General features: G+C 43.6%; 1 protein-coding gene across 1 annotated transcript in view; it reads right to left on the bottom strand.

Moving 5' to 3' along the window:
- Nucleotides 1–695: 695 nt before the first annotated feature.
- The window catches only part of LOC142501950 (alpha-2-macroglobulin-like protein 1), a 101,495-nt gene continuing 75,290 nt past the window's right edge, over nucleotides 696–26,900 (bottom strand). Inside the window, exons 25-36 of the mRNA XM_075612580.1 lie at nucleotides 21,122–21,203; nucleotides 20,188–20,344; nucleotides 19,783–19,857; nucleotides 19,399–19,561; nucleotides 18,696–18,904; nucleotides 18,166–18,381; nucleotides 17,885–18,009; nucleotides 17,293–17,383; nucleotides 17,091–17,159; nucleotides 16,641–16,743; nucleotides 15,611–15,652; nucleotides 696–1,437 (exon numbers count right to left, since the gene is read on the bottom strand). Of these exons, the coding sequence (XP_075468695.1) occupies nucleotides 1,412–1,437; nucleotides 15,611–15,652; nucleotides 16,641–16,743; nucleotides 17,091–17,159; nucleotides 17,293–17,383; nucleotides 17,885–18,009; nucleotides 18,166–18,381; nucleotides 18,696–18,904; nucleotides 19,399–19,561; nucleotides 19,783–19,857; nucleotides 20,188–20,344; nucleotides 21,122–21,203 (1,358 nt within the window). The 3' untranslated portion in view covers nucleotides 696–1,411. The remainder of the gene's footprint in view (nucleotides 1,438–15,610; nucleotides 15,653–16,640; nucleotides 16,744–17,090; nucleotides 17,160–17,292; nucleotides 17,384–17,884; nucleotides 18,010–18,165; nucleotides 18,382–18,695; nucleotides 18,905–19,398; nucleotides 19,562–19,782; nucleotides 19,858–20,187; nucleotides 20,345–21,121; nucleotides 21,204–26,900) is intronic.

The following is a 26,900-nucleotide window of genomic DNA, read 5'->3' as shown; positions in this document are numbered from 1 at the left end:
AATAAAACATTTAAAAATTGCAGCTGCCAGGAGGGACGGAGACACCAATCCACTGCGGGTTCCCTTCCCCCCTACACCATAATAATAAACACAGAATCTGATGCTATAATTATCATATAAGTAAGAGTAACACCTTATCATTTTTTTCCCCTGACGGGCACGTATACAGGGAGGCTGCATTTATTTATGGGACCTAAAAGAGGAAAAAACGTGTAGTTGCCTTCCCCCTGGAAAAATGTAACTTTCAATTTAAAGGTATTTGATCTTGAACCAAGAAATTTTTTCGCCTGCGGCAGATTTTTATTTTTTTTCATGTGCTACGCTAAAAATATTTAAGGGGTTCCAGTTTGTTGTACAAAATAAAAAAGGGTTCCACGACTAAATTTAATTGGGTAACACTGTGTTAGAGCAACAGCAACAATGTTTCAGGCCAACATGTCCTATCCAGCCACCCCCACCTAAGGAAAGGTCATGGTGGCCGGAAATGTTGGTGTTGCTGCTCTAACTAATTAAATGAAAATTTCCCAGGTGAAATAGGACACGCCACTCACTGGAGTGTTAAGGAGTAATTGGGACATTGTTTCATAACCAATTGTTACCATTTTACTTAGCGAAGAACTAAATACACTTGTGTGAAAAATACTCAGTTAATAATCAAGAATGACACAAAGGTAACTCAGTGAACCACACACAACTTAATTGAAAATGATTTATTAATTTATTGGTGATTCAGGTCGTCTTAGCATTAAGATAGCACGTAACGCCTGTTAGGGAGCTTTGAAGATCCACGTTAGCACTCAATGAAACGTTAACTCAAGTGAAAGAGTTGTTACTGTAAGTTACTAACGGAGCTTTGTGGATCTGCCCTTTAGTACACTGTGTGTGTGTGTGTGTGTGTGTGTGTGTGTGTGTGTGTGTGTGTGTGTGTGTGTGTGTGTGTGTGTGTGTGTGTGTGTGTGTGTGTGTGTGTGTGTGTGTGTGTGTATAGAGAGAAACAAAGTGTGCAACACTTGTTCAACGATAATAAAAAAATAAACTATTTTTTCCATCAGTAATCAAAAAGATTTTAAAAAAGGGCAACGTCTCGGATAATGAAGTTCTTTGGCGAGTTCGACAAAAGACTACATTGTCCGAGACGTTGCCCATTTTTTATCTTTTTGATTATTGATGGAATAAATAGTTTTTATAGTGCTGCAGATATCTTTACTTTTTGTGTGTATATATATATATATATATATATATATATATATATATAAATATATATATGTATGTATGTGTGTGTATGTGTGTGTTTGTGTGTGCGTAGGTGTGTAAACGTGTGCACCCATGTGTTAGTGTTTATTTGTACACACGTGTGTATACGTGCGATCTCATGGAATAATACATAACAGGGCTCTGTCACTTCCAGTCCTTATTGCGAATTTTCCGTCTTCTCATCTAGAATAGAAAAGTTAAATGAATTTCCAAAACACAAAATCAGATGAATTTGCATGACACTGCAGAGCAGGATATCGCTGTGTGTGTGAGAGGGAAGTTTAGAACTTGAATAGCAAAGTGCAGAGACAAAGTTGTGTGTCTGTTTAACAAATTGTCTCTCCCCCTTTCTACAGTATGAAGTATGTGGATGGAAAGGTTATAATAATAATAATAATAACTATTTCAGATAGCGCATTTCTCCCAATGGGACGCAAACTGTTACACAATTACAATATAGTGCACAGTACACAGCACATAGATTTTTACAGACACAGTCCCTACCCCATAGAGCTTGCAATTTATGTTTTGGTGCCTGAGGCAGAGGGAGATAAAGTTCACAAGGGGCTGAGACTGGGAATTGCACCAGGTTCAAGCTCAGTGTTGTTCTTATCCGATTCAGTGTCTTTACTCACTGAGCTGCTCCTTCTAACAGCTTTTGGTAAGAAAAAGATATTTGAGAAGTAAAAGAATCTGGCTAGTTTGAAATATAGATTTTCAGTAGATATTATTACAGCGGCTGTTGAGAATATATCTGACGCCAATAAGTGACTTGAATTATTCAAACAATTTGTATTTCTTTTTTTTGGATAACATGGGGGAAGGGTGTGGGTACAGAAAAAAGAAGGATAGGCCGGGTGTCTGTTAGACATCTTATGACTTTTATATCTGTAAAAAATGTATTCATACGATATGCCAGACACATGGTGATACCATATTCAGTCATAATACTTAGAATAGAATGCGGACTAGGGAATTTTCTATGCATAATAAAAGACATCAATTAGTTAGCTAAGACACAGAAGGATAACACAAGAGAGGAATCCAACAGGACAGGACACTTCAAGCAGAGAAAAGATCAGATACCATACAACATCTTTGAAAACCATACAGTATGACTTATTTTGATGTGAACTACCATATATCTGCTGTATGTTAGTAATAACTTCTGACAATAAAAGTATTTTTGTGTGCTTAACCAGATGTAGAATTATTATATCTAGAGCAGATATAATGAAGCATTGACTTTCAACAGTGTGTAAGAGAAGAGTTTAGTATTCTGGCCAATTCACTAAACTTTGATAAGTTCATTGCAACATCGAAAGTGTTGGCACGTGTAACCAAAAGGTAGGACATTTTTGTTAAAAAGTTATTCACTAAAGTACAGTAAATCGCTTTTTTTTAATACAATGACATACCACACCAATTTATATTTGCTTTACGAGGGAAATTAACTTAACGTTCGATTTCACTACAGCAGTCTGGAAGAGCAGCGCAGAGAGAAGCTGCATCTCCTTGCACAGTTCTTATAGGCGATCTCGCTGTTTAATTTTATTTTCTTTGTACATACGTATTGAAGCAGGGGGTCTCCGAAACTTAACCGCATTACTTTCAGGCCCGGGGACCCATACAGAGGCCTGTACCTCCTTCAAGTTTAAATGTCCCGAGTCACGGCTCACGTTACCAGGACATTTAAACTTGCAGGAGATACTGGCACCCCATACTGGGGCCTGCAGCTCAGGAAATAAGGGGTCCCCGGACCTGAAAGTAATGCGGTTCCGCTCCAAAGACCCCCTGCTTTAATACTATCAAAAAAAAATACATGGCGATCTTCATTACCTTAGTGGCAAACCACTAAGGTAATGAAGGGGCTAAACCTGGTTTGTTGGTGGTAGAGGGGGTGGGTGAAAGTTGTAATTGCCCCATGCTGGGTGGTTAAGCCTCCCAAGAGGGGTTAACCCCTCCCTTACCATAGCGATTACAACTGCTAAGGTCATGAAGTGGTTACCCCCTCCCACGTAGTCTAATCACCTACCCAGTTTCACCTACCCCCTTCAACCACCCCCTCTACCACCAACAAACTGCAACCCCCCCCCCCATCACCACCACCAACACACAGGAACGGCCATGCCCATTTGGTCCTATTAGCCAAGTATGGATAATAACGCTTTTGCCCATTCAAATATACAGTACTGTACTGCACATTCAAATAAAATACAATACAAATTCCTATAAAATAAAAAAATACCTAGCCATTTAATCCATTTATTGTAACTGTGGTTATCTATGCCCTCAACAGTGGCAAAAATAGCCACATAGACAATCAATGGGCAACTATTACCCACCCACTCTACCCCCAATGACCCCCCTCCCCATACACACACACACACAAACAATAATGAACAAAATCCCTATTAGCCATAAATGGCTACTAGCACTTTTGCCCATTCAAAATAACTCAATAGCCAACCACCGTATAGTATTTACAAGTTGTACCTTCCCCTGCCAGGATGAAGGCTGTCCTCGTCCTCCTCTTTCATTCCACCAACATTTACATTAAAACACTAGCTACTGGCCAGTAACCCCTTAATTACCAGAGCGGGTAGTAACCACTACGTTAATTAAAGGTTTAACCCACCCAGGATGCCTAACCATCCTCCCCAGGGAAACTACCCCCATACCCCACCCCCTCTACCCCCATCACCAGACACATAAATGGGCAAAAGCCCTAGTAGCCAAATATGGCTAATAGCGCTTTTGCCAATTTGTGTTTCCAAAAAAATAAAAATATTCAATTAAATAAAATAGACATAACACATTAAATACAAACACTAGCCAATAAATCTATTGATTGTCACTGTGGTTATCTATGCCCTCAATGGGAGCATAGATAACCACATTGGCATTCAATGGGCACCCTCAAATAAGAAACATTTAAATGAAAAACACAGTACAATACAATTAAAAGAAACAGTAGCCAAAAAATTAATTGATTGTCACTCTGGTTATCTATGTCCTCAACGGAGGCACAGATGGCCACATTGATTTACTATAGGTTGACAATTGATTGCCAAAGTGTTTCTTACTCTTGCCGGGATGAAGGCTCATCCTCCTCATCCAACTACTCTGGACCCATGAAGCAATAATCCTCAGCTTGAAGTACAGTATGCTGCACAGAAGTCCATGAATCTTGGTTGTTTGAAGAGGAGCCTTCATTGAGTAGATCTTCTCATCTTCTTTCTTTTCTTCTCTTTTTTCTTGAACAGGTCGAGGAGATGTTGACACGCCGTTATCTTCTTGTCAAATGAGATGTGACAGACCTTATATAAGGCCTGTAATGTCACATTTGACAGACACATGGTACATCCACTTATCTGATTAGTGGATGTACCATTTGTATAGGCATCAGGTTTGGCAGGGAATGACTTCTCTAACAAACTTGATGGAATCATGTGGTACATCCCCCAATCAGATTGTGGATGTACCATCTGATGTCTTCCTTTTTTTGGTAGATGTGACATAACCTTAAAGGGAGGAAAGCCATACAACCAGGGATATGCTTCCCTCCCTTTAAGGTGACGTCACATCACCCCAAAGAAAAGGTCATAGATAACCACGGTGACAATAAATGGATTAAATGGTTAGTGTTTGTTTTATAGTAATGTAATTTCTATTATATTTTATTGCACTGTATTGTGTATTTGAATGGGCAAAAGCGCTATTAGCCATATCTGTGTGGTAGAGGGGGTGGATGAAGGGAGTAGTTGCCCCATGGTGAGCGGTTAGGCCTCGCGGGAGCAGTTGTAACTGCTAAGGTAAGGGATGGGTTAACCCCTCTTAGGAGGACTAACCACCCACCCTGGGGCAACTATAAAGCACGGGGTGGGTGGGAAGGCCTCCTGGGTGGGTAGTGGGAGGGATTAACACCTCCATTACCTTAGCAATAGCAACCTCTAAGGTTATTAAGGGGTTAACCCCTCCTGCAACCGTCCCTGGAGGCCTAAACATCCACCATGGGGCAAATACAATCTTCACCCACTTCCTCTACCACCAACAAACCAGGTACTGCTGTTTAACCCCTTCATTATCTTAGCGGTTGGCCACTAAGGCAATGAAGGCCTCCTGTTATTTTATTTGTATTACCTAGGATTGAAGCAGGAGGTCCCTGGAGCTGAAATGAATGTGGGTCCGCTCCGGAGACCCCCGGCTTCAATCCTATGTAGTAAAAATAAAATAAACTCCGTCTGATGAAAATCGCGATTCCAATCTCGCCACTCTTTAGATCAAGATAAAAGAAAGTGAGTATTTAACCACATATCGGAGCTTTGTGAATAGCAGCTACTGTAAAAAAAAATAACTTTTGGGTATTTTTGAGCTACCGCACGGCATGTAAGCAAAAGTGATAAAGATCGTGAATAACTACACATGCAAAATCGCTTGTAAAGTGCTCTTAACAAGCGTTAAGTCACGTATTGAAGTTTAGTGAATAGGCCCCTTAGAATAGTAGAGGATGCAACGATAAAGTGATTTGTGTTTGTGATAGAGTGGAGTTCAGTACTTAAATAGCAGAGCAGACAGTGATGATGCTGAGTGTATGTATGAAAAGTAGAATAGTAATGGGACAGCAGGAGTACAGTTATAAAGCAGTGTGTGTGAGACCGAAATTCTGTAATGTAATTACAACGAATGCGGAGGATTGACATGCAGTGACAGATTTGTATGTACTGTAGGAGAGGGAATTTCAGTACTGGAATAGTATGTATGTATGTATGTATGTATGTATGTATGTATGTATGTATGTATGTAGGTCTTTATTTATATAGTGCCATTAATGTACATACTGTAGCACTCACAGCAGTGACGATCATATACACGTGACGATCATATAAATAACAAATAGTACAAATAACAGATCATGTTAATAAGTGCTTCAGATATAAAAGTAACATTGTAGAAGAGGAGTCCCTGCTCCAAAGAGCTTACAATCTAATTAGTGGGGAGAATGTACAAAGACAGTTGGAGGGTATTCAGGTAAGTGGTCTGTAGGGAGCCAAGCTTTACGTATCATGTATTAGCCACAGTGCTACTCATATGCTTCTTTAAGCAATGTTTCTTAAGGTGTTTCTTAAAGGTGGATAGAGAGGGTGCTAGTCGGGTATTGAGGGGAAGGCCATTCCAGAGGTACAGGGCAGTCAGTGAAAAAGGTTTAAAGCAGGAGAGGGCTTTAGATACAAAGGGGGTAGAGAGAAGACATCCTTGAGTCGGGATGGTGCATAGCAAGAAATTAGGGCTGAGATGTAAGGAGGGGCAGAAGAGTGTATATATAATTGAGTGCGAGATGCGAGATTTGATAGGAAGCCAGGAAAGTGAATTCAGCAGGTTAGACACTGAGACAGATTTAGGAAAGAGTAGGAAAGAGTAGAGTGATTCTGGCAGCAGCGTTTAGGATAGATTGTAGAGGAGACAGGTGGGAGGCAGGAAGGCCGGACAGCGGGAGGTTACAGTAATCAAGACGGAAGAGAATGAGGGCCTGAGTCAAAGTTTTAGCAGTCGAGTAACAGAGGAAAGGGCGTATCTTTGTTATATTGCGGAAGAAAAAGCGTCAGGTTTTAGATACGTTTTGAATGTGAGGGGCGAATGTGAGAGAGGAGTCGAGTGTGACCCCTAGGCAGTGTGCTTGGGCTACTGGGTGAATGATGGTACTTCCAACACTAATGTGGAAGGAGATAGTAGGGCCAGATTTAAGAGGAAGTATAAGGAGCTTTGTTTTTGCAATGTTAAGTTTAAGTCGGCGGATGGCCACCCAGGATAGTATCCCAGAGAGGCATTCAGAAACTTTGGTCTGTACAGCAGTATCACGAGGGGGGTGGCTAGCCAGGTAATAAAGGGGTTACCCCCCAGCTGGCCACCCCTACCATCATTTGGGAGGCAAGGGGTTAACTGTAATAATGGTTAATATGTGTCTATATTCCCCTGCAAAATGTATTCCCCTTTGGTTTTAATGTGTTCTTGCTCATACAGTGTTTACACCAAGCACATATACTGGGATCAGGTAGGGAGGGAAAGGGTTAACTGTGTTTGAATGTTTATGGCCCTTTGTTCCCCTTCCCGCCTTTTCACCCACCATATGCCGGCACTGTCCTATAGGTCGCAATTGGAGCTCAATAGGATTCAATGGAGATTGAGAAGGTTTTTGGCCCTATACCTAGAAAGACCAGCAGATGGAGCTCGAGAGTCTGAGCGAAGCTGCCCCATTGAAATGAATGGAGCCCGGCATTTCTATAGGAAATGCCTAGAGTCCGTTTTGCAAGAACGAAGTGATACATAGTAACCGTGTTGGATGCCTGCCAAACCACAGTATCCGAGTACCGCTACTGTTTCAAAGAAAAGGCTTTGATCACTAAATTGCCGTGGGAACTCGGTCATGGTCAAGTTCAAAACATATTAAAATATATAATTTTGGTTCTGAGGCAGCTAGCGATAAAACTCTGCCCCTAGCTCGTGGGGACCCCCTCACTCGACCCCAACCGGGTCCGACGGCCAATGGCCGCAAGAAAGGGTCGCGCCCGCCACGAGGGTCACCGCCATTGACCACAATGGAAAAAAGCCACTAGGTTTCAAAAATGCTGAAAACCTGATATTCCTATCTCCGGTTCGGTGATAGCTGGGAGGCTGGGATTTGGTCACCGGGTAGTCATGCCTCCGGCATGATTGCATGGAGGTTTCCAGCCCTCTCAGATTAACCGAACGGAGTATAGTTAACTGTATAAAGTGTGGTTGTCGCGATTGACTCCAATGGCGGAGAAATGTGGTTTGTATAACATGATGTTTAAAACCCAATATTGCTATCTCCGGTTCGGTGATACCTAGAGGGCTGAAATTTGGCCACCATACAGTCACACCTCCGGCATGATGGCATGGCAATTTCCAGCCCTCGGATCAACCAAACGGAGTATTTTGATATGTATAAATTGTTGTAAGGTTTACTGTATTTCGTGCCTACGGTAAAGCCCGCGAAAGTTACTGGCCCATGAGGTATGTTAATGGCCAGAGAGCAACCGTGTGTTTACAGGGAAACCAATGATCAAAGGCTTATCCCCCCAGATTGTATATACAGGGTGGAAATAAAGCAGGACATGGCTGTTTAGATTAAGTAAAACAAAGAACAAGGGGAGCAAGGGTTAAAGAGCAATAACAATCAGAGTTCTATACACATAGAATACACATACCCGACCTACAATGAGGTCAGGTACAATGGAGAGAGGAGGGGAAATAATATATTTATATCAAACGATACTTACACGGCCAAGTGTAAGTACAGATACAGCGAGGGGTTTCTGTGATGATCGGTCTATCCTCCCAGTCCGAACAGCAGGGGAACCGTGATTGTTGGCTGGTAATGAAGACCTTCACTCTGTCATCTTTTCCAAGCTCCTGCATGTGGTGGTATAAAGATGGTGAGGCAGACGTGTTATCAACAAATCGATATATTTATTGGTAGGGTATGCAAATAACACTGCACTCACATAACAACAAACTCCCAGGTCGGCGCCCGTAGTGGAGTGGCAAGCCCTGCAACGAAGGTCCCTGCCACCGTGTCTGGAGGGCAGGGGAGTGTGGTGATGACGTGCGGCTGCCAGCGACTGCTACGGAGGCTCCCGTGGGACAAAAGCAAACGGCCAGTAGGAGCTACGCGTTTCGCCGAGACTTCGGCTTCATCAGGCTCAAGAATGTCCAGTCCATACATCTTATATAGCCCCTCATACTGATTAGGAACAACCCCCACCTGTCTCAAAGTGGGAGGAATAGAGGCTGGCTATGCCTCCAACAATACATCTAGCTGATTAAGCATGCAGCTTTAGCTGGTTTAACGCAAAGCTCTGGTTAAGACATATGGAGAATCTTAAATCACATTAGCCTAAGCTTGAGACTATTTATATAGCCAAAGTGAATAATGTGTTAAAGCAATGAATAGTTTATATAAGGCTGAAAACACCTGCAGCTACACCAATTCACACAATTACTGATCTTGTTTGCATACAAAATATATATATATATGGAGACATGATTCATGGTTTCATTGACATATAGCATAGTCAATAAAAGTGAGTACAAATTAAAAAAGGGTCAAACAGGACAAAAAGGCTAAAATGTACAAGGACAAGGAAATTGCTAAAACATAGTTGTACAAATTAAAATACAACATAATACTAAAACTAAAATTAAACATTCTTAAAAAACTTTATTGTGGCTTAAAAAGCTCAGAAGGATATTAATTGGAGAGCCTGAAAGGAAAGAAAAAGAAAACACACCTAAAAAATAAAAATGGATATACCAAATGTATAAAATCACGTATAAATGACATTGATGAGCAAATGAGAAATGGGATGAATAAATAAATAAATGCAAAGTAAGGGAGGAAAGGGATAGCTGGGGGCCTAGGGAAATGTGCACGTAATAGAAACCTAAAACGACTAAATAAAAGCCCCAATGTCTAAATCTATGTTAAGGCCATGTGGGGCCAATGTTTTCAGCTGATAGATCCAGAACGTTTCTCGTTGACAGAGACGTCTGAGTCTATCCCCCCCTCTCCAGTTCTCTATCACTGCCACAATCCCCCGATATATCAATCCTGATGGATCTCCCCCATGTACAATACTCAAATGTTGGGAGACACTATGGGTTGTGAGGCCTCTGCAAATATTGCCCATGTGTTCCAGTATGCGGACCCTAAGACTCCGTGAAGTTCAGCCCAATGTCGTCCCACAGTCTATAAAGTGATCAGTCTTAAAACTCTTTTTAGTGATGTTGTAAGTGAAATTTATTTTCTCTTTTGATGCATGTCTACATGCCTTACAGTTAAAACAGTTAAAAAAAAAATACGGATGGGTTTGATTGGTATTTCCCTCCTAAAGACACTAGGTGCCAACTTCCCTTTTATATTTTCTGCTTTTTTTTTAATTACTCTGGGGGCCTCTGGTAAATAATCTTTAAGCACTGTGTCTTTACGTAGGATATGCCAATGTCATTTTAAAATATTGTTGATTTTTAAAGCCTCTCAATTATACTTAGTGACAAAAGGTACTACATAGTTAGTCTAGACTGTTCGTTTTTATCTTAGACACCAGTAGAAACCTCATCAGATAACCATTTGGAGGAAACCTAGTCCTATGGAGGAGGTACATTGATGATGTCATTTTTATCTGGCAAGGGAGTCAGAGTGATCTAGATCTGTTTTTGGGCCATATTAATAACAACAATCTAAATTTGGCCTTCACATCACAGAGCAGCCATAATAGCATCAACTTCCTTGATCTCACTATATACATTGAGGACAACATTGTTAAAACTAAAACTTTTTTCAAGGAAGTTGATGCTAATAATTTTCTCCTCAACAGTAGTTGTCACCATCCCCGCTGGCTAAACAATATACCGTTTTGCAAGTTCCGGCGCATTTGCCGTAACTGCACAGAGTATGATGTCTTTAAGGAACAGGCAAATTTACTGAAAACAAAATTTGAGGAGAGGAACTACCAAACAGCTATTATTGAGAAAGCTATATCTAGGACTGCACAGCCGCCTGAAGAAGATCTACTGATGTCTAAGATAAAAATGAACAGTCTAGACTATGTAGTACCTTTTGTCACTAAGTATAATCTAGAGGCTTATAAAATCAATAATATTTTAAAACGACACTGGCATATCCTACGTAAAGACACAGTGCTTAAAGATTATTTACCAGAGGTCCCCAGAGTCATTTTTAAAAAAGTAGAAAATATAAAAGGGAAGTTGGCACCTAGTGTCTTTAGGAGGGAAATACCAATCAAACCCATCCATTGGATGCCTAAACCCGTGTTTTTTTTTTTTAACTGTTTTAACTGTAAGGCATGTAGACAAGCATCAAAAGAGAAAATAAATTTCACTTCCAACATCACTAAAAAGAGTTTTAAGACTCATCACTTTATAGACTGTGGGACGACATTTGTCGTCTATCTTTTAGAGTGCCCATGTGGTCTCCAGTATGTGGGCCGGACTTCACGAAGTCTTAGGGTCCGCATACTGGAACACATGGGCAATATTCGCAGAGGCCTCATAACCCATAGCGTCTCCCAACATTTCAGTATTGTACATGGGGGAGATCCATCAGGATTGATATACCGGGGGATTGAGGCAATGATAGAGAACTGGAGAGGGGGGGATAGACACTGACGTCTCTGTCAACGAGAGACGTTCTGGATCTATCAGCTGAAAACATTGGCCCCACATGGCCTTAACGTAGATTTAGACATTGGGGCTTTTATTTAGTCGTTTTAGGTTTCTATTACGTGCACATTTCCCTAGGCCCCCAGCTACCCCTTTCCTCCCTTACTTTGCATTTATTTATATATTCATCCCATTTCTCGTTTGCTCATCAATGTCATTTATACGTGATTTCATACATTTGGTATATCCATTTTTAATTTTTAGGTGTGTTTTCATTTTCTTTCCTTTCAGGCTCTCCAATATTAGCCTTCTGAGCTTTTTCAAGCTACAATAAAGTTTTTTAAGAATGTTTAATTTTAGTTTTAGTATTATGTTGTATTTTAACTTGTACAACTATGTTTTAGCAATTTCCTTGTCCTTGTACATTTTAGCCTTTTTTGTCATGTTTGGCCCTTTTTTAATTTGTTCTCACTTTTATTGACTATGCTAAATGTCAATGAAACAATGAATCATGTCTCCATATATATATATTTTGTATGCAAACAAGATCAGTAATTGTGTGAATTGGTGTAGCTGCAGGTGTTTTCATCCTTATATAAACTATTCATTGCTTTAACACATTATTCACTTTGGCTATATAAATAGTCTCAAGCTTAGGCTAATGTGATTTAAGATTCTCCATATGTCTTAACCAGAGCTTTGCATGCTTAATCAGCTAGATGTATTGTTGGAGGCATAGCCAGCCTCTATTCCTCCCACTTTGAGACAGGTGGGGGTTGTTCCTAATCAGTATGAGGGGCTATATAAGATGTATGGACTGGACATTCTTGAGCCTGATGAAGCCGAAGTCTCGGCGAAACGCGTAGCTCCTACTGGCCGTTTGCTTTTGTCCCACGGGAGCCTCCGTAGCAGTCGCTGGCAGCCGCACGTCATCACCACACTCCCCTGCCCTCCAGACACGGTGGCAGGGACCTTCGTTGCAGGGCTTGCCACTCCACTACGGGCGCCGACCTGGGAGTTTGTTGTTATGTGAGTGCAGTGTTATTTGCATACCCTACCAATAAATATATCGATTTGTTGATAACACGTCTGCCTCACCATCTTTATACCACCACATGCAGGAGCTTGGAAAAGATGACAGAGTGAAGGTCTTCATTGCCAGCCAACAATCACGGTTCCCCTGCTGTTCGGACTGGGAGGATAGACCCATCATCACAGATACCCCTCGCTGTATCTGTACTTACACTTGGCCGTGTAAGTATCGTTTGATATATATCTATTATTTCCCCTCCTCTCTCCATTGTACCTGACCTCATTGTAGGTCGGGTATGTGTATTCTATGTGTATAGAACTCTGATTGTTATTGCTCTTTAACCCTAAACTAGCTAAAGCTGCATGCCTAATCAGCTAGATGTATTGTTGGAGGCATAGCCAGCCTCTATTCCTCCCACTTTGAGACAGGTGGGTGTTGTTCCTAACCAGTATGAGGGGCTATATAAGATGTATGGACCCCTCACTGGACATTCTTGAGCCTGATGAAGCCGAAGTCTCGGCGAAATGCGTAGCTCCTACTGGCCGTTTGCTTTTGTCCCACGGGAGCCTCCGTAGCAGTCGCTGGCAGCCGCACGTCATCACCACTCTCCCCTGCCCTCCGGACATGGTGGCAGGGACCTTCGTTGCAGAGCTTGCCACTCCACTACGGGCGCCGACCTGGGAGTTTGTTGTTATGTGAGTGCATTGTTATTTGCATACCCTACCAATAAATATATCGATTTGTTGATAACACGTCTTTATACCACCATATGCGGGAGCTTTGAAAAAACTGACAGATTGAAGGTCTTCATTGCCAGCCACCAATCACAGTTCCCCCGCTGTTTGGACTGGGAGGATAGACCCATCATCACAGATACCCCTCGCTGTACCTGTACTTACACTTGGCCGTGTAAGTATCGTTTGATATATATATATTATTTCCCCTCCTCCCTCCATTGTACCTGACCTCATTGTAGGTCGGGTATGTGTATTCTATGTGTATAGAACTCTGATTATTATTGCTCTTTAAACCTTGCTCCCCTTGATCTTTGTTTTACTGCTCTTGTCTAGGGTTTGGATAATCCTTATTGGGGTTGCAGCAGAAGGGTTTGTTATCCACCCAAGTCTCCCCTCATTATTGTCTAGGGGCACCTCTTCCTGCATTGGTATTTTACACACTTTATTACTTTTTGAGGGATCTGTTTTTGTATGTTAGCGCCCAGGTCATTTTACTTTTGTTTAGATTAAGTGCCATAATTCACACCTATAGTCAGTTTCCCGGCCCAGATCCCCATTTGGCAGACTTGGAGATGCCAACTCTTTAGAGTGGGGTTCGGGAAATGGGACCCTGACTGTAGGAATGAGCGCATGTGCCAGCCACCTGGGGGCAGGTACTATATTGCTTCCCACATTAGCTAACAAACGGTAATTTGGTCCAGGTAATTGTTATCCAATGCCTGAGTCCCAATGTTAAGGGATAGAGCCCAAATCCCATATAAGCAATTGCAAGCTCCATGCCCATGTTCTTCGTTGTCTCTTTATTATATCACAGTCTCATTCAATTCAACCCAGATTATTTGGTGTATATTATAACCCTGAAGCTACCATGACAAGCAGGTGTAAGGTCAGGGGTTGAAAGGTAAATTTGTGTGTCATCAGCATAGAGGTGATATTTAAACCCATGAGATGTGATTAGGTCAACTAGAGGAAGTGTGTACAGAGAAAAGAGAAGAGGCCCCAGGACAGAGCCCTGGTGTGCCCCCACAGAGAGATCGATAGAGGAGGAGGTGTTGGCAAAAGAGACACTGAAAGTACGATGGGAGAGGTAAGAGGAGATCCAGGATAGAGCTTTGTTACGAATACCAAGAGTATGGAGAATGTGAATGAGAAGAGGGTGGTCCACGGTGTCAAATGCTGCAGAGAGGTCGAGTAATATGAGCAGAGTGTAATGACTTCTGTCTTTGGCAAAAAAGAGGAAAAGGAGTCAAGGAAGGCAGGAGGAGAGTTAGGAAGCGGTGTGGCATGGGAAGAGGCAACAGAGGGGATGTTCTGACGTATATATTCCATCTTTTCCTTAAAAAAGTCAGCAAAGTCCTGAGATGAGATGGAAGAAGAAGAGGAGGCAGCCGAGGTGGTCTGAGTAGAGTGTCAAAGACAAAGAAGAGTCGGTGTGATGAAAAGTAGCCTGAGAGAGGGCAGAGTTGAAACAGGACAGCATAAATTTGTAGTGAAGGAAGTCTGCGAGAGTATGAGATTTCCTCCAGAGTCATTCAGAGGTGTGAGTGGAGGAACGCAGCATGCGCGTGTGGGAATTTAGCCAAGGTCTGGGGTTAGAAGGGCGAGGATGGCAGAGAGAAAGCGGGGCATGTAGATCAAGAAAGGAGGATAAGGCCGAATTGTAGTTCATGACCAGGTTGTGAGGGTCTGAAGCAGGGCTGAGAGAGGAGAGGTAGGAGCGAAAAGTGGAATCAAAAGTTGTTAGGTTAATAGAGCGCAGGTTTCTGAAGAAACGAGGGCTAGATGGAGAGGGAGAGAAGCGACAGAGAGAAAATGAGATGAGGTGATGGTCAGAGAGAGTAAAGGGGGAAATGGAGAAATCGAAGAGAGACATTTTTTTGTTTGAAATCCAGGTCTAGGTAATGGCCATCCTTGTGGGTGCTGGCCGCAGTCCACTGTTGAAGGCCAAAAGAAGAGGTTAGAGAGAGAAAGCGGGAAGCCCAAGGGAGAGAGGAGTCATCAATGTGGCAATTGAAGTCCCCAAGGAGAAAAAATGGGGAGTCTGAGAGAGAGCCATGATTCAAAATGAGAGAGAAAGGCAGAAAGGGTAGGAGTAGAGGTAGGTGTGGCGATAGATGACCGCCATGTGGACAGGGAGAGGAGAGAAGATCTGGACAGTGTGAGCCTCAAAGGAGGGAAAAGCAAGAGCGGGAGGAATAGGAAGGGTTCGGTAACAGTAGATCATGTAGTGATAAGCTCTGTCTGTGTAAAGAGACAAAATCAGTACTGGAATAGCAGAGCATGCAGTGATAAAGTTCTGTGTGTACAGTATAAGAGAGGAGATCAGAACTGGAATAGCAGAGGGTGCTGCCGGGATGGAGTTTTAGTAACACAAAGCTCTTACCAGAGCTGCAGGGAGAGTTGTACTCAGCAATCGCATTTTCCTCTGTATACAGAAAGAGAAGAGACATTCAGTGGGAAGACAAATGATTAAAGTGCTGTGTGATCAGTAATCAGTACATGTTCTGGACCACTTCTCTTCACTACAGTATGTTGCCAGAGAGTCAGTAACAGATTAGAAAGCAAAGCACTGCTGTAGCAGCAAAAGGGTAAATACAATTAGCAAAACCATGAACAGTTTGTCCCGATACAGCTTGTTGATTTATAAGGTGAAAAAATATATTCTTGATCTGTTTTATGTGAACATGTGCAAGTCTCAGCAATATTCACATGCAAAACTGTGTACATTTTCACAAATATTAGGGTTCAAATTCCTTTGAGTGGTTGGTGAATTTTGGAAAAGGTTCTTATTTTCACAAATTCTTCAGCAAATGTCACAAGGCTCCCGAGAGTCTGATCATCTACGTATCTTTAACAGCGTCAAACGCTGAAAGTTATCATTGGGGAGGTGCATCAAATCTAAAATAGAGGATCCTACATGTGAGACAGAGAAGTTGAACCCACTTCAGACCTGGCAGATATTATTTGACAATACAAGGTAAGGAATGGATGCACAAAGATGCAGAGTTTTAAACATCTCATTATAATTTGTGCTTCATGTAACTTCATCTAACTCTTCCTATTGAGAGTCCCTAAAGTGCAAACTGGTGCACATGGAGTAAACCTTGGAGCAAAGTGCTTGAAACACTTGATTCCTTAAAAGGACACAAGCGGCTAGCATGGTCACCTCAGCCTGTCATATGAAATTGTATTATTCTCAGTGTGCACATATGTGATCGCTAATAATGTCAGTGTCACCTTGTTAAATGTGTTGGCTACGTCAGCTAAATTAATCGCTGTATTACGATATACTGCACCTGTCACCATGTTACTATTGAAAGGTGACATGTTATTATATCATTAAAATAATGATAACCTATCAGTCAGATTGGCTGTCACAAAAGTGACAGTGTGAGGGGAGGAGCTTGTCTTACCCGTCTCATAATAATCATAAACTTTCACTGTGGCTGGTTTAAGATTCTTCACCAGGATATCCTGCTCCACCAGGAAGGAGAGATGGAGAGAGTCATGTCGTAGCTGCAGGGAGAGAGAGGAAGAGAGAAAGAGAGTGTGTTAGAAGGAATCAGAGAGAGAGACAGAGATAGACAGAGGGGAAACTGAGAATAAGGTGCAGGGAGATTGTCATGGGTAAAGATAGTCACAAGATAAGGAAATGGGACAGAGAAACACAGGAGAGAAGGGATTGCTGAAAAGGAACACTGCAGTATGAGAGAGGGATAGTGAAAAGTGCAACAGACAGACAGAGTAATGTGGCAGCACAGAGAAAGAAATCACACACGTGGGGACAGACAGAGCAAGGAGACAGCACAGGGACAGACAGAGCAAGGAGACAGCGTGGGGACGGAATGACGAATGCCTCTGACCTCATCCAGATACAATGTCACCATGTCAGTCTTGATATCACTTCTTTGTATCAGCTTCTCCTTCTCCAGCTGTGAAGAGAAAACCAGGTCTGAACGAAAAGTCAGAGGCACAGGGAGCCCAATATCCTAACACTGAAAATCTTCCAATAGACTGGATCAGCGCAATAAGGCACCCAAGCCTTGGGGACAATGTGTATCTTACCTTTCTCACTGAGCTCTTCACTGGGATATATCCGGACAACATCTTAACCTCGATAAGAGCCATGTTTGATTTCTCCCGGGACCCTGTGTACCTGCAAGATCAAGAATGCAAGAATAGCAAAGGGAGATGCAAGAGTCCCACTTGGTGTGTGTGTGTGTGTGTGTGTGGATGGGGGAGTACTGGAATACAGTAGCAAAGAGTACTCTCTTGAAGTAGATGTGTGGGAGGCAGTACTAGAATAGTAGAGTAGGCTCACTTGATCTGTCTGTGTGTGTCTGAAGGGGGAGCAGTACAGGAATAGAAAAGAGGACTTAGCTGATGAGGGTGAATGGCAGGAATAGCAGAGGGCGCGCTCGTGATATGTGTGTGAGTGTGTGTGTATGTGTGTGTCTGGAGGGGAGCAGTACAGGAATAGAAAAGAGGACTTAGCTGATGAGGGTGTATGGCAGGAATAGCAGACTGCGCTCTCGTGATATGTGTGTGAGTGTGTGTGTATGTGTGTGTCTGGGGGGGAGCAGTAGAGAAATAGCAGAAAAGGGAGCTTATTTGATGTGGATGTGTGTGAGAAGCAGGAATAGCAGAGGAGGCTCACTTAGCATTAATGTGGATCTCAAAGTTTCTCTGTTGATCCTTAGGACATTCCTTGGGAGCTGTCTCTACCCTGACTTCAAATGTGGCATCACTTTTAGGAGGAGGAACATTGTATCTCAGGACTGTCTGTGGAACGAGGGAAAGAGACATAATTATAGAGAGAGAAAGAGAGAGGACTACATAAGGAGAGTTAGAGTGTGAGATAAAAAGCACGGGAGAGAAGACAGAAGGTGGAAAACAGGAAGAGTGAGATGGCCAGAGTGAGTGTGAGTCTTCCCTCACCTGTACGTAGACACAGCCGCTCCCTGTAGCTGTCACGGTGTACTCTCCGGGTATGTCTGAAAGTGATGCTCTCTGGAGGAGGAGGCGGTTACTGTTATCCACGTGGAACAGCTCCACAAATCGTGCCTGCGATTGGACTTCTATTGTCACATCACCTTTGTCACTGAACGTGGCCTCTGCATATTTAGCCAGAGCCTGAAGAGCCACAACTGTGTCCTGTGATTTGAGGAAGGAAAGAGATTAAAGGAACAACACCTCAGAAAGATGTAAACAGCTGAAGAGCGACTTCCCTGATTCTCTAAAGATTCTGTAAAGATTGTAAGCTCTGCAGGGATTGGGTTGTGCTCTCCTTATGTTGCTTTTTTATACTTTGTCCACTTGCTCCATATCTCTCATTACATTCTGCGTGATACCTGCATTATATCACACTCCCTAAAGTACTCACCCTGTTACTTGCATGACTTCATACTCCCTCCTGTGCTTACTATGTTACCTACAGTACCCACACCCCCGCAGGACTCCACTGTTACCTGTGTGGATGAGAAACCCCCATAGGGGTTCTGTTGCTTGCTCAGCCAGTTTACGATCTCTGAGGCTTTGCCCAGATCCTTTTCGGGACCAGAGAGATGAGTAAGCAGCATGTATGAGGTTAATTCGACCTCTACTGAGGGAGCGCGGTACCAGAACGGGAGATCAGAGGCGGGCGAGAGAGACTTCCTCTCCCAGTGCAGCTGTCCATCTGGGGATAGAGCAGAAGAGTGTGAGAGAAATAGAGAGACATGTGGTGAGTGAGAGACAGACATGTGGTGAGTGAGCGAGCCAGGGACATGTGGTGAGGAAAAGACCAACACAGAAAGACATGGAGGGTGTGATAGAAACAGATACATGGGGAGTGTGAGAGAGATGGAGATACACGGGGTGGTGGAGGTGGGGGGGTAGTGGACAAAAGAGACAGATATTGGGAGTGTGAGACGGAGTACAGAGATTCATAGGAAAATAGTGAGATATGTAAAGATTAAACTAAAAACAGATGCAGACATGAGGCACAAGCCCCAGTTTGCTGAATCAGGCCCCTCCATAAAATCAGATCATTTATATCCATGCACTTGCTAAATTATATCTACCAAACTATCTGGAAAAATAGACACAGAGCAAGGTATAAACACATAGTAACCCATACATATACAATACTGTACAGTTACACACATACAAACACACACCCACATCTCTTACCGCTCCTCACTGCCTTCTCATCTAGTTTATCCAGCAAGCTCTGCCTGAGACGTGTCTCCCCGCACAGAGTGAAAGTGTAGGCCAGCAGAGCCTGAGTGTACACACTGCTCACTTCTAGAGCTGCCTTCTGCAGGCAGGACACTGCGTCCTTAACCAGAGGATCCTATGAAGAAATAGGCTCAGTGTATACAACAACATGGCCAACCTCCCCCTCACACAGTCCCAAACACACTGTGCTGGGGGTCTCTCCATCTACATTATTCTTCCAAAGACTCCATTTCATCACCATGCAGGTGAAGTGCAGTGCATCTCCTTCCCATACAAACACAGTGTCTTCATCCCCACAGAGATTCTCTCTATCCACATATAACCAGTATCACTTACCTGCAGAGACACACCAGCCTCCAGCAACGCTACTGTTACATACGCAGAGAGAGAGACTTCATCTTCCACTCCTCCCTGTAACACAAGGACAGGAATCTGTGCATTCAACTGAAGGGTATCACAGATACTACGGAGACCAATAACCCATCCAGTCTATCCCTTCCGCTGCAAAGTGACATAGTAACAGTGATAAAATGCATAACTTACCCACAATGCCCTTCATATCCCAAATTAACACAACATGGACTGATAGCAATTCATGTTTTTCCCTCATAATTCTAAGTGATACAATGACAAAACTGTCCTGTGATTGATGCTATCCATTCCTCTTAAGGTGATAAAGTGACATTTGATATTGGGATTCAGTGACATTTTATATTGGGAGAGGGAGCACAGCTGAGGCACCTTCATAGCGTTATTGAAGAGCTTTCCCACACTTCGGAAGCAGCCACTCTGCTCACGGTGTTGATTCAGCCAAGAGATGGAGTGATTCAGGTGACTTTCATCTATGAAGATGTATGGCCGAGCCTTACTGAAAGACTTCAGTACAAATGCAGTCAGCCTGGGGGGAGAGTCAGAGAGTAATGGGGCAGGAGAGGGAAAGGGGGAGAGATTCAGCGTAAGGGGGATTGGTGCCGATTAATGGAGAGGGTAACAGAGAGAAAGTCAGGGTAATGGGAGAGAGAAGGGAAGGGGGAGAGATGCAGAGTAATAAGGAGTAGAGGGAAAGGGGGAGAGATGCATGGTAATGGGGCAGGAGAAGGTAGGGGGAGAGATGCAGAGCAATAAGGAGTAGAGGGAAAGGAAGAAAGATGCAGAGTAATGGGGAATGGGAAGAGACCAGGATTGAGGATAAGGAGAGAGGGAGAAAAAAATTAATAAAACAAATAAAGGCCTATATACTAAGCATGAAACAAAGCAATGCCACATGGCACCTGTCAACACTGAATAGTTATTTCAGTTACAGATCAAATAATGAATTTAAATGTGTGTTCTTTGACATATCTATAGTAGTATGAAGGTATCACCAGTTTCCTGGTTGTTGCACTTTATCACAAGAGAAAGGATATTTATAAGGAAACTTGGATAATCATGAACTATGGAAGGAAAATCAACGATAGTCTCTATAATACACATTGGTAATAATGATCCTGGAACGCTTCCTAATGTAGCAGCATTGCCCCGCTTATTCACAGTAACGTGTGCTACAAACAGTCATTTGTGATCACAACGTGTTGGTGCCGTGACCCGGTTTGTAGAGTTATAGAAAAGTCAAAAGGTCAAACAATAACCATGTGATCCCAGCTAGACACATTGTGTTATAGAGACAATCACTCACCATGTGTTCCCCTCGGGGTCATTCTTCCCGAAGGCGCTATATGAACCGTCGTCATGTTTGTACGTGAGCTGTCTCTGGTACCCTGAATATAGTCACAAAAGAAGGTCAAACAATCCTCTGTAAACCACTCAGAGTGAACAGAGACAAGAAGGAAAGAGAAAGTGATGTATCTAGTATATATATATATATATATATATATATATATGTATATATATATATATATACACATACATACATACTGTACATATATATATATATATATATATATATATATATATATATATATATATATATATATTGTGACAAACGGCTTACTCCGGGGCTCCGCCGTCTGTCCGGGACTGTTAGAACACGGTCTTTTAGGGTAGGTTAAATGATGAGACGTCACGTACTGTTCCTTTAAACAGGCTATGCCTGGTTTATTCAGTCCCAGGCACTGAGACTGCCACAGTTTAAACAGAAAACAAAGCCAAACAAAAAGCTGCTCGTCTGAGCGATAACTTAAACTTAGATGTCCCTGACTCAGAGTTGGAAGTGGCTTGTCCACTTCCACCAACAAAATAAGTACCTTTGCAGTCTTTAGACAAACTAACAGAATGAATGAAGCGATTTGGGAAAGAGGCTTTCTCACCCCTCTGCAGTTCAGCAGCCTTCCAGGCTCTTGGGCGGGGCTCAGAGGAAACAGGAAACAGGTCTTATATACCTGAACTCTAATCAGCATGACAGGTGACAGAAAACAGGCAGCAGACAAACTGTGGAATGGAGTGCCTGTACCACGAGGCTGCCCTGTTCAGCTTAGACAGGACAGAAACTGTTCAGTATCCTGGGAGCCCTGTATATGGAGTTTATTACCAACCCCTGGTTTCTGTCACATATCCTCCCCCCCAGCTCAGACCTCGAGGGGTGAGCGACCATGGATATTAGGGAGTGCATCCTTGACAACCCGTCGGCATTGCCATGTTTGTGCCCCGACCTGTGTTCCACAGAAAATTTAAAGGGCTGTAGGCTTAGGAACCACCTGGTCACCCTAGCGTTCTTCTCCCTATTTTGACACATCCAGGTAAGGGGTGCATGATCTGTGACCAATCGGAACTTTCTCCCCAACAGATAATACTTGAGTGTCTCTACAGCCCACTTTATTGCGAGACACTCTTTCTCGACTATGGAGTAATTTTTCTCCTGGGGATTTAGTTTCCTACTTAAATAAAGGATGGGGTGCTCCTCCCCTTGAGACTCCTGGGAGAGTACCGCCCCCAGCCCTACCTCAGATGCGTCGGTTTGGACTACGAACTCTTTGGAGAAGTCAGGTGTGACCAACACTGGTTGGGCACAGAGAGCTTCTTTCAGGCTTCTAAAGGCCTGTTCGGCTTCGGGGGACCACTTTACCATTAGCGGTCCTCTTGCTTTTGTGAGGTCGGTTAGTGGGGTTGCCTTAGTTGCAAAATTGGGAATAAACCTCCTATAGTAGCCAATTAACCCCAAAAAGGTCCTTACTTGTTTTTTTGTGACTGGCCTTGGCCAATTTTGTATCGCCTCTACTTTGAGTGTTTGTGGTTTGAGTAACCCTCTACCAATAGAATACCCCAGATACTTGGCCTCCTCCAGACCAATAGTGCATTTAGCGGGGTTAGCAGTTAGTCCAGCAGACCGAACTGCGTCGAGCACAGCTTGGACCTTTGGAAGGTGGGACTGCCAATCTTCACTATGGATTACCACATCATCCAGGTAGGCGGCAGCGTACCGAACATGTGGTTTTAAAATTTTATCCATCATTCTTTGGAATGTGGCGGGAGCTCCATGTAAGCCAAAAGGCAGCACCTTATATTGAAAGAGGCCGTCTGGGGTTGAGAAGGCTGTTTTTTCTTTTGCCCTTTCTGTGAGGGGAACCTGCCAGTACCCTTTTGTTAGGTCTAGGGTTGTGAGATATCGGGCTTTGCCCAGTCTCTCTACAAGTTCATCCACCCTGGGCATAGGATAAGTATCAAATTTTGACACCGCGTTTAGTTTCCGGTAGTCATTACAAAACCTTGTTGTACCGTCTGGCTTTGGGACTAAAACTATAGGGCTGTTCCACCCACTTTGGGATTCCTCAATTACGCCTAGTTTTAGCATTTTTTTAACCTCTAAACTTATAGCCTCTCTCTTGGCCTCTGGGATTCGGTACGGTTTAAGGTTAACTCGGACCCCCGGTTCAGAGACTATGTCATGTTTAATTACGTTAGTTTTACCTGGCTGTGTAGAGAAGATTTCTTTGTTCCTTCTCACTAAACTCTGGACCTCTCGTTTCTGATGCACGGACAGTGTTTCAGCTATGCTAACCTCTGGGTCAGTTTCTTGATTCTCTGACGGACCTGGGGGTACTAGGGTTAACAAGACCTCTCTATCTTTCCAGGGCTTGAGTAGGTTTATATGGTAAATTTGCTCAGGTTTCCTCCTACCTGGCTGCCTTACCCTATAATTTACTTCTCCCACTCTTTCCAAGACCTCATATGGCCCATGCCATTTAGCAAGGAATTTACTCTCCACGGTGGGAACCAGAACTAGTACCCTATCACCTGGAAAAAAAATTCTGACCCTAGCACCCTTATTATACGTATTCCTTTGTGCTTCTTGAGCTTTCTCCATGTGTTCCCTCACTATGGGTAGGACTGCAGCAATGCGGTCCTGCATTTGGGCAACATGCTCTATTACACTTCTGTAAGGGGTAACCTCGTGTTCCCAAGTTTCTTTGGCTATATCCAGTAAGCCCCTTGGATGTCGGCCATACAATAGTTCAAACGGGGAGAAGCCTGTGGATGACTGGGGAACTTCCCTAATGGCAAATAACAGGTATGGTAACAAACAGTCCCAGTTTTTCCCATCCTTATCGACCGCCCGGCGTAACATGCTCTTTAAGGTTTTATTGAACCTTTCCACTAAACCATCTGTTTGTGGATGATAGACTGAGGTTCTGAGATGCTTGATTTTTAGGAGTTTACATAGCTCTTTTGTTACTTGGGACATAAATGGTGTTCCCTGGTCAGATAAGATCTCTTTAGGAATTCCGACCCGGGAAAACAGAAGTACTAACTCTTTTGCTATGTTTTTAGCAGAGGTGCTACGTAGGGGAACTGCCTCCGGATATCGGGTAGCATAATCTAATATTACCAATATATGCTGATGTCCCCTAGCAGACTTTATTAGGGGTCCTACTAGATCCATAGCAATCCGGTCAAATGGTACCTCTATTATGGGAAGGGGTACCAATGGGCTGCGGTATGCTTTGAACGGGGCGGTGATCTGACATTCTGGGCATGAGGAACAATAGTTTGTAATTTCTGCCAGAACCCCAGGCCAATAAAAGCTTCGGAGAACCTTTTCTTTTGTCTTTTCCACCCCTAGGTGTCCCCCCAATGGATGACTATGTGCGAGGTGTAATACTACGTTACGGAATGTCCGTGGTACCAACAATTGTTTAGTTGTAACTGATTTTCTTTTATCAACCCGATATACTAGGTCGTTCTCTACCTCGAAGTAGGGGTAAGCAAGTGACCTATCTGGTTGGCCATGAGTACTATTCTGGTCCCGTATATTTCCCCTTGCTACCGCTAATGTGGGGTCCTCCCACTGGGCCTTCTTAAAACTCCCAGGACTGACCTCTAGGTCAGCGAGGGTCTTATCCTGTACTGGGGTGGTAAGTGCCTGATCAACATCTTGATTTGGGGTATTCCCTACCAAAGTAGTGATGGGGAAGGGAATTTCACAGCACTCCTCCTTTTCCCCCTTCTTATTTGGGCCCTCGTCAACCTCCATTTCTGAAAAAGGGAAAGGATTTGTTTCTTCTAACACTTCGTTATGGTCTGCTATTGAACTCTGGGCGCTATTCTGAGCTGGGGACCACATTTTTAGAAAATGGGGAAAGTCGGTCCCTATTAACACATCATGTGCCAGTTTGGGTACAACACCCACCTTGAAATCTAAAGAACCAAATTCTGTTTCAAAAAAAACATCAACAGTGGAATATTCATGATTATCCCCATGTATACAACAAATTGCCACTCTTTGTGAACTGTTTACCTGTTTCTTCTTAATGGGCAATAGGTATTCGGACACTAGTGTGACCATACTCCCAGAGTCAAGAAGTGCCCGAACCCTCTTACCATTAACCTTTACAAATGCCCACAGATGGTTATTCAAGGGGTCCTCTAGGCTAGGGCCCATACATTGGGACAACAGCGAATAAGGTTCCACGCTGTTGCATTGCATGGGCTCATCATTTAGTGGGCAGATTTTTGCTGTGTGGCCCCTCTCATGACAATTTACACATTTAGGTACATAGTCTGTGTCCCACTTAGATCCTTTTCCCGGCTCCCCATGTTGGCTATTGCCCTTAGTGTGCGAACCACTGTTGCTGGAGCGGCGTGAAGGTGGTCGCCGCTCTTCAGCGCCCCTTAACCCCGGTACCCTTTTACCGTCTCTGGAAGAGTCCTGGAACCTCGGATAGTGGGGTTGCTCCACGACTGTGGGTTGCGGGTGCTCTTCTGCTGCACTGTACCTTTCTACAAGGGCCACAAGCTCATCCGCATTGTGGGGGTCACTCCGACTGACCCAACGGCGTAAGGCAGAGGGAAGTTTCCTCAAGAACTGGTCCATGACCAACCGTTCCACGATGTGGCTTGCTGAGTTGATCTCGGGTTGTAGCCACTTCCGGGCGAGGTGGATGAGGTCATACATCTGGCTTCGGGTGGCTTTATCCATCGTGAAGGACCATGCGTGAAACCTTTGGGCACGAACAGCCGTGGTTACGCCGAGGCGGGCGAGGATCTCGAACTTCAATTTTGCATAGACGTTAGCTTCGGCTGGCTCTAGATCAAAGTAAGCCTTCTGGGGTTCGCCGCTTAGGAAGGGTGCGATTAGACCAGCCCACTCAGCTTCTGGCCATCCCTCTCTCTGTGCCGTGCGTTCAAACGTGAGAAGATAGGCTTCCACATCATCCGAGGGTCCCATCTTCTGAAGGTAGTGGCTTGCCCTGGTCATTTTCGGAACTGGGGCTGCCTCTGCCAGTGGAAGGTTACTGATAGTCCCCCTCAGGATCTCGAGTTCCTGCTGTAAGCCCTGAGCGAACCGCTTTTGCTCCTCTCTCAGCAGGCGGTTTGTCTCTTGCTGGTTTGCATTAGTCTCTTGCTGGGCTATTAACAGCTGTCGCTGGGTTTCACTCGCCTGTTGCTGGGCTTCATTCGCGTCTTTCTGGACAGCGACATTGCGTACCAGCGCACTCACCACGTCTTCCATCTTGTTTGGAGAGAGAGAAAAAAAAAACCTTCTTTTTTTTTTTTTTTTTTTTTTAAAGTTCTTTAACCCCCAGACCTTTCAGTGTTCTGCCCGCATTCTCCACCATATGTGACAAACGGCTTACTCCGGGGCTCCGCCGTCTGTCCGGGACTGTTAGAACACGGTCTTTTAGGGTAGGTTAAATGATGAGACGTCACGTACTGTTCCTTTAAACAGGCTATGCCTGGTTTATTCAGTCCCAGGCACTGAGACTGCCACAGTTTAAACAGAAAACAAAGCCAAACAAAAAGCTGCTCGTCTGAGCGATAACTTAAACTTAGATGTCCCTGACTCAGAGTTGGAAGTGGCTTGTCCACTTCCACCAACAAAATAAGTACCTTTGCAGTCTTTAGACAAACTAACAGAATGAATGAAGCGATTTGGGAAAGAGGCTTTCTCACCCCTCTGCAGTTCAGCAGCCTTCCAGGCTCTTGGGCGGGGCTCAGAGGAAACAGGAAACAGGTCTTAT

This window comes from Ascaphus truei, chromosome 8, assembly GCF_040206685.1.
Source record: "Ascaphus truei isolate aAscTru1 chromosome 8, aAscTru1.hap1, whole genome shotgun sequence".
Lineage (NCBI taxonomy): Eukaryota > Metazoa > Chordata > Amphibia > Anura > Ascaphidae > Ascaphus > Ascaphus truei.
Note: the sequence above shows the minus strand (reverse complement) of the source record. Positions and strands in the feature narration are given on the sequence as shown.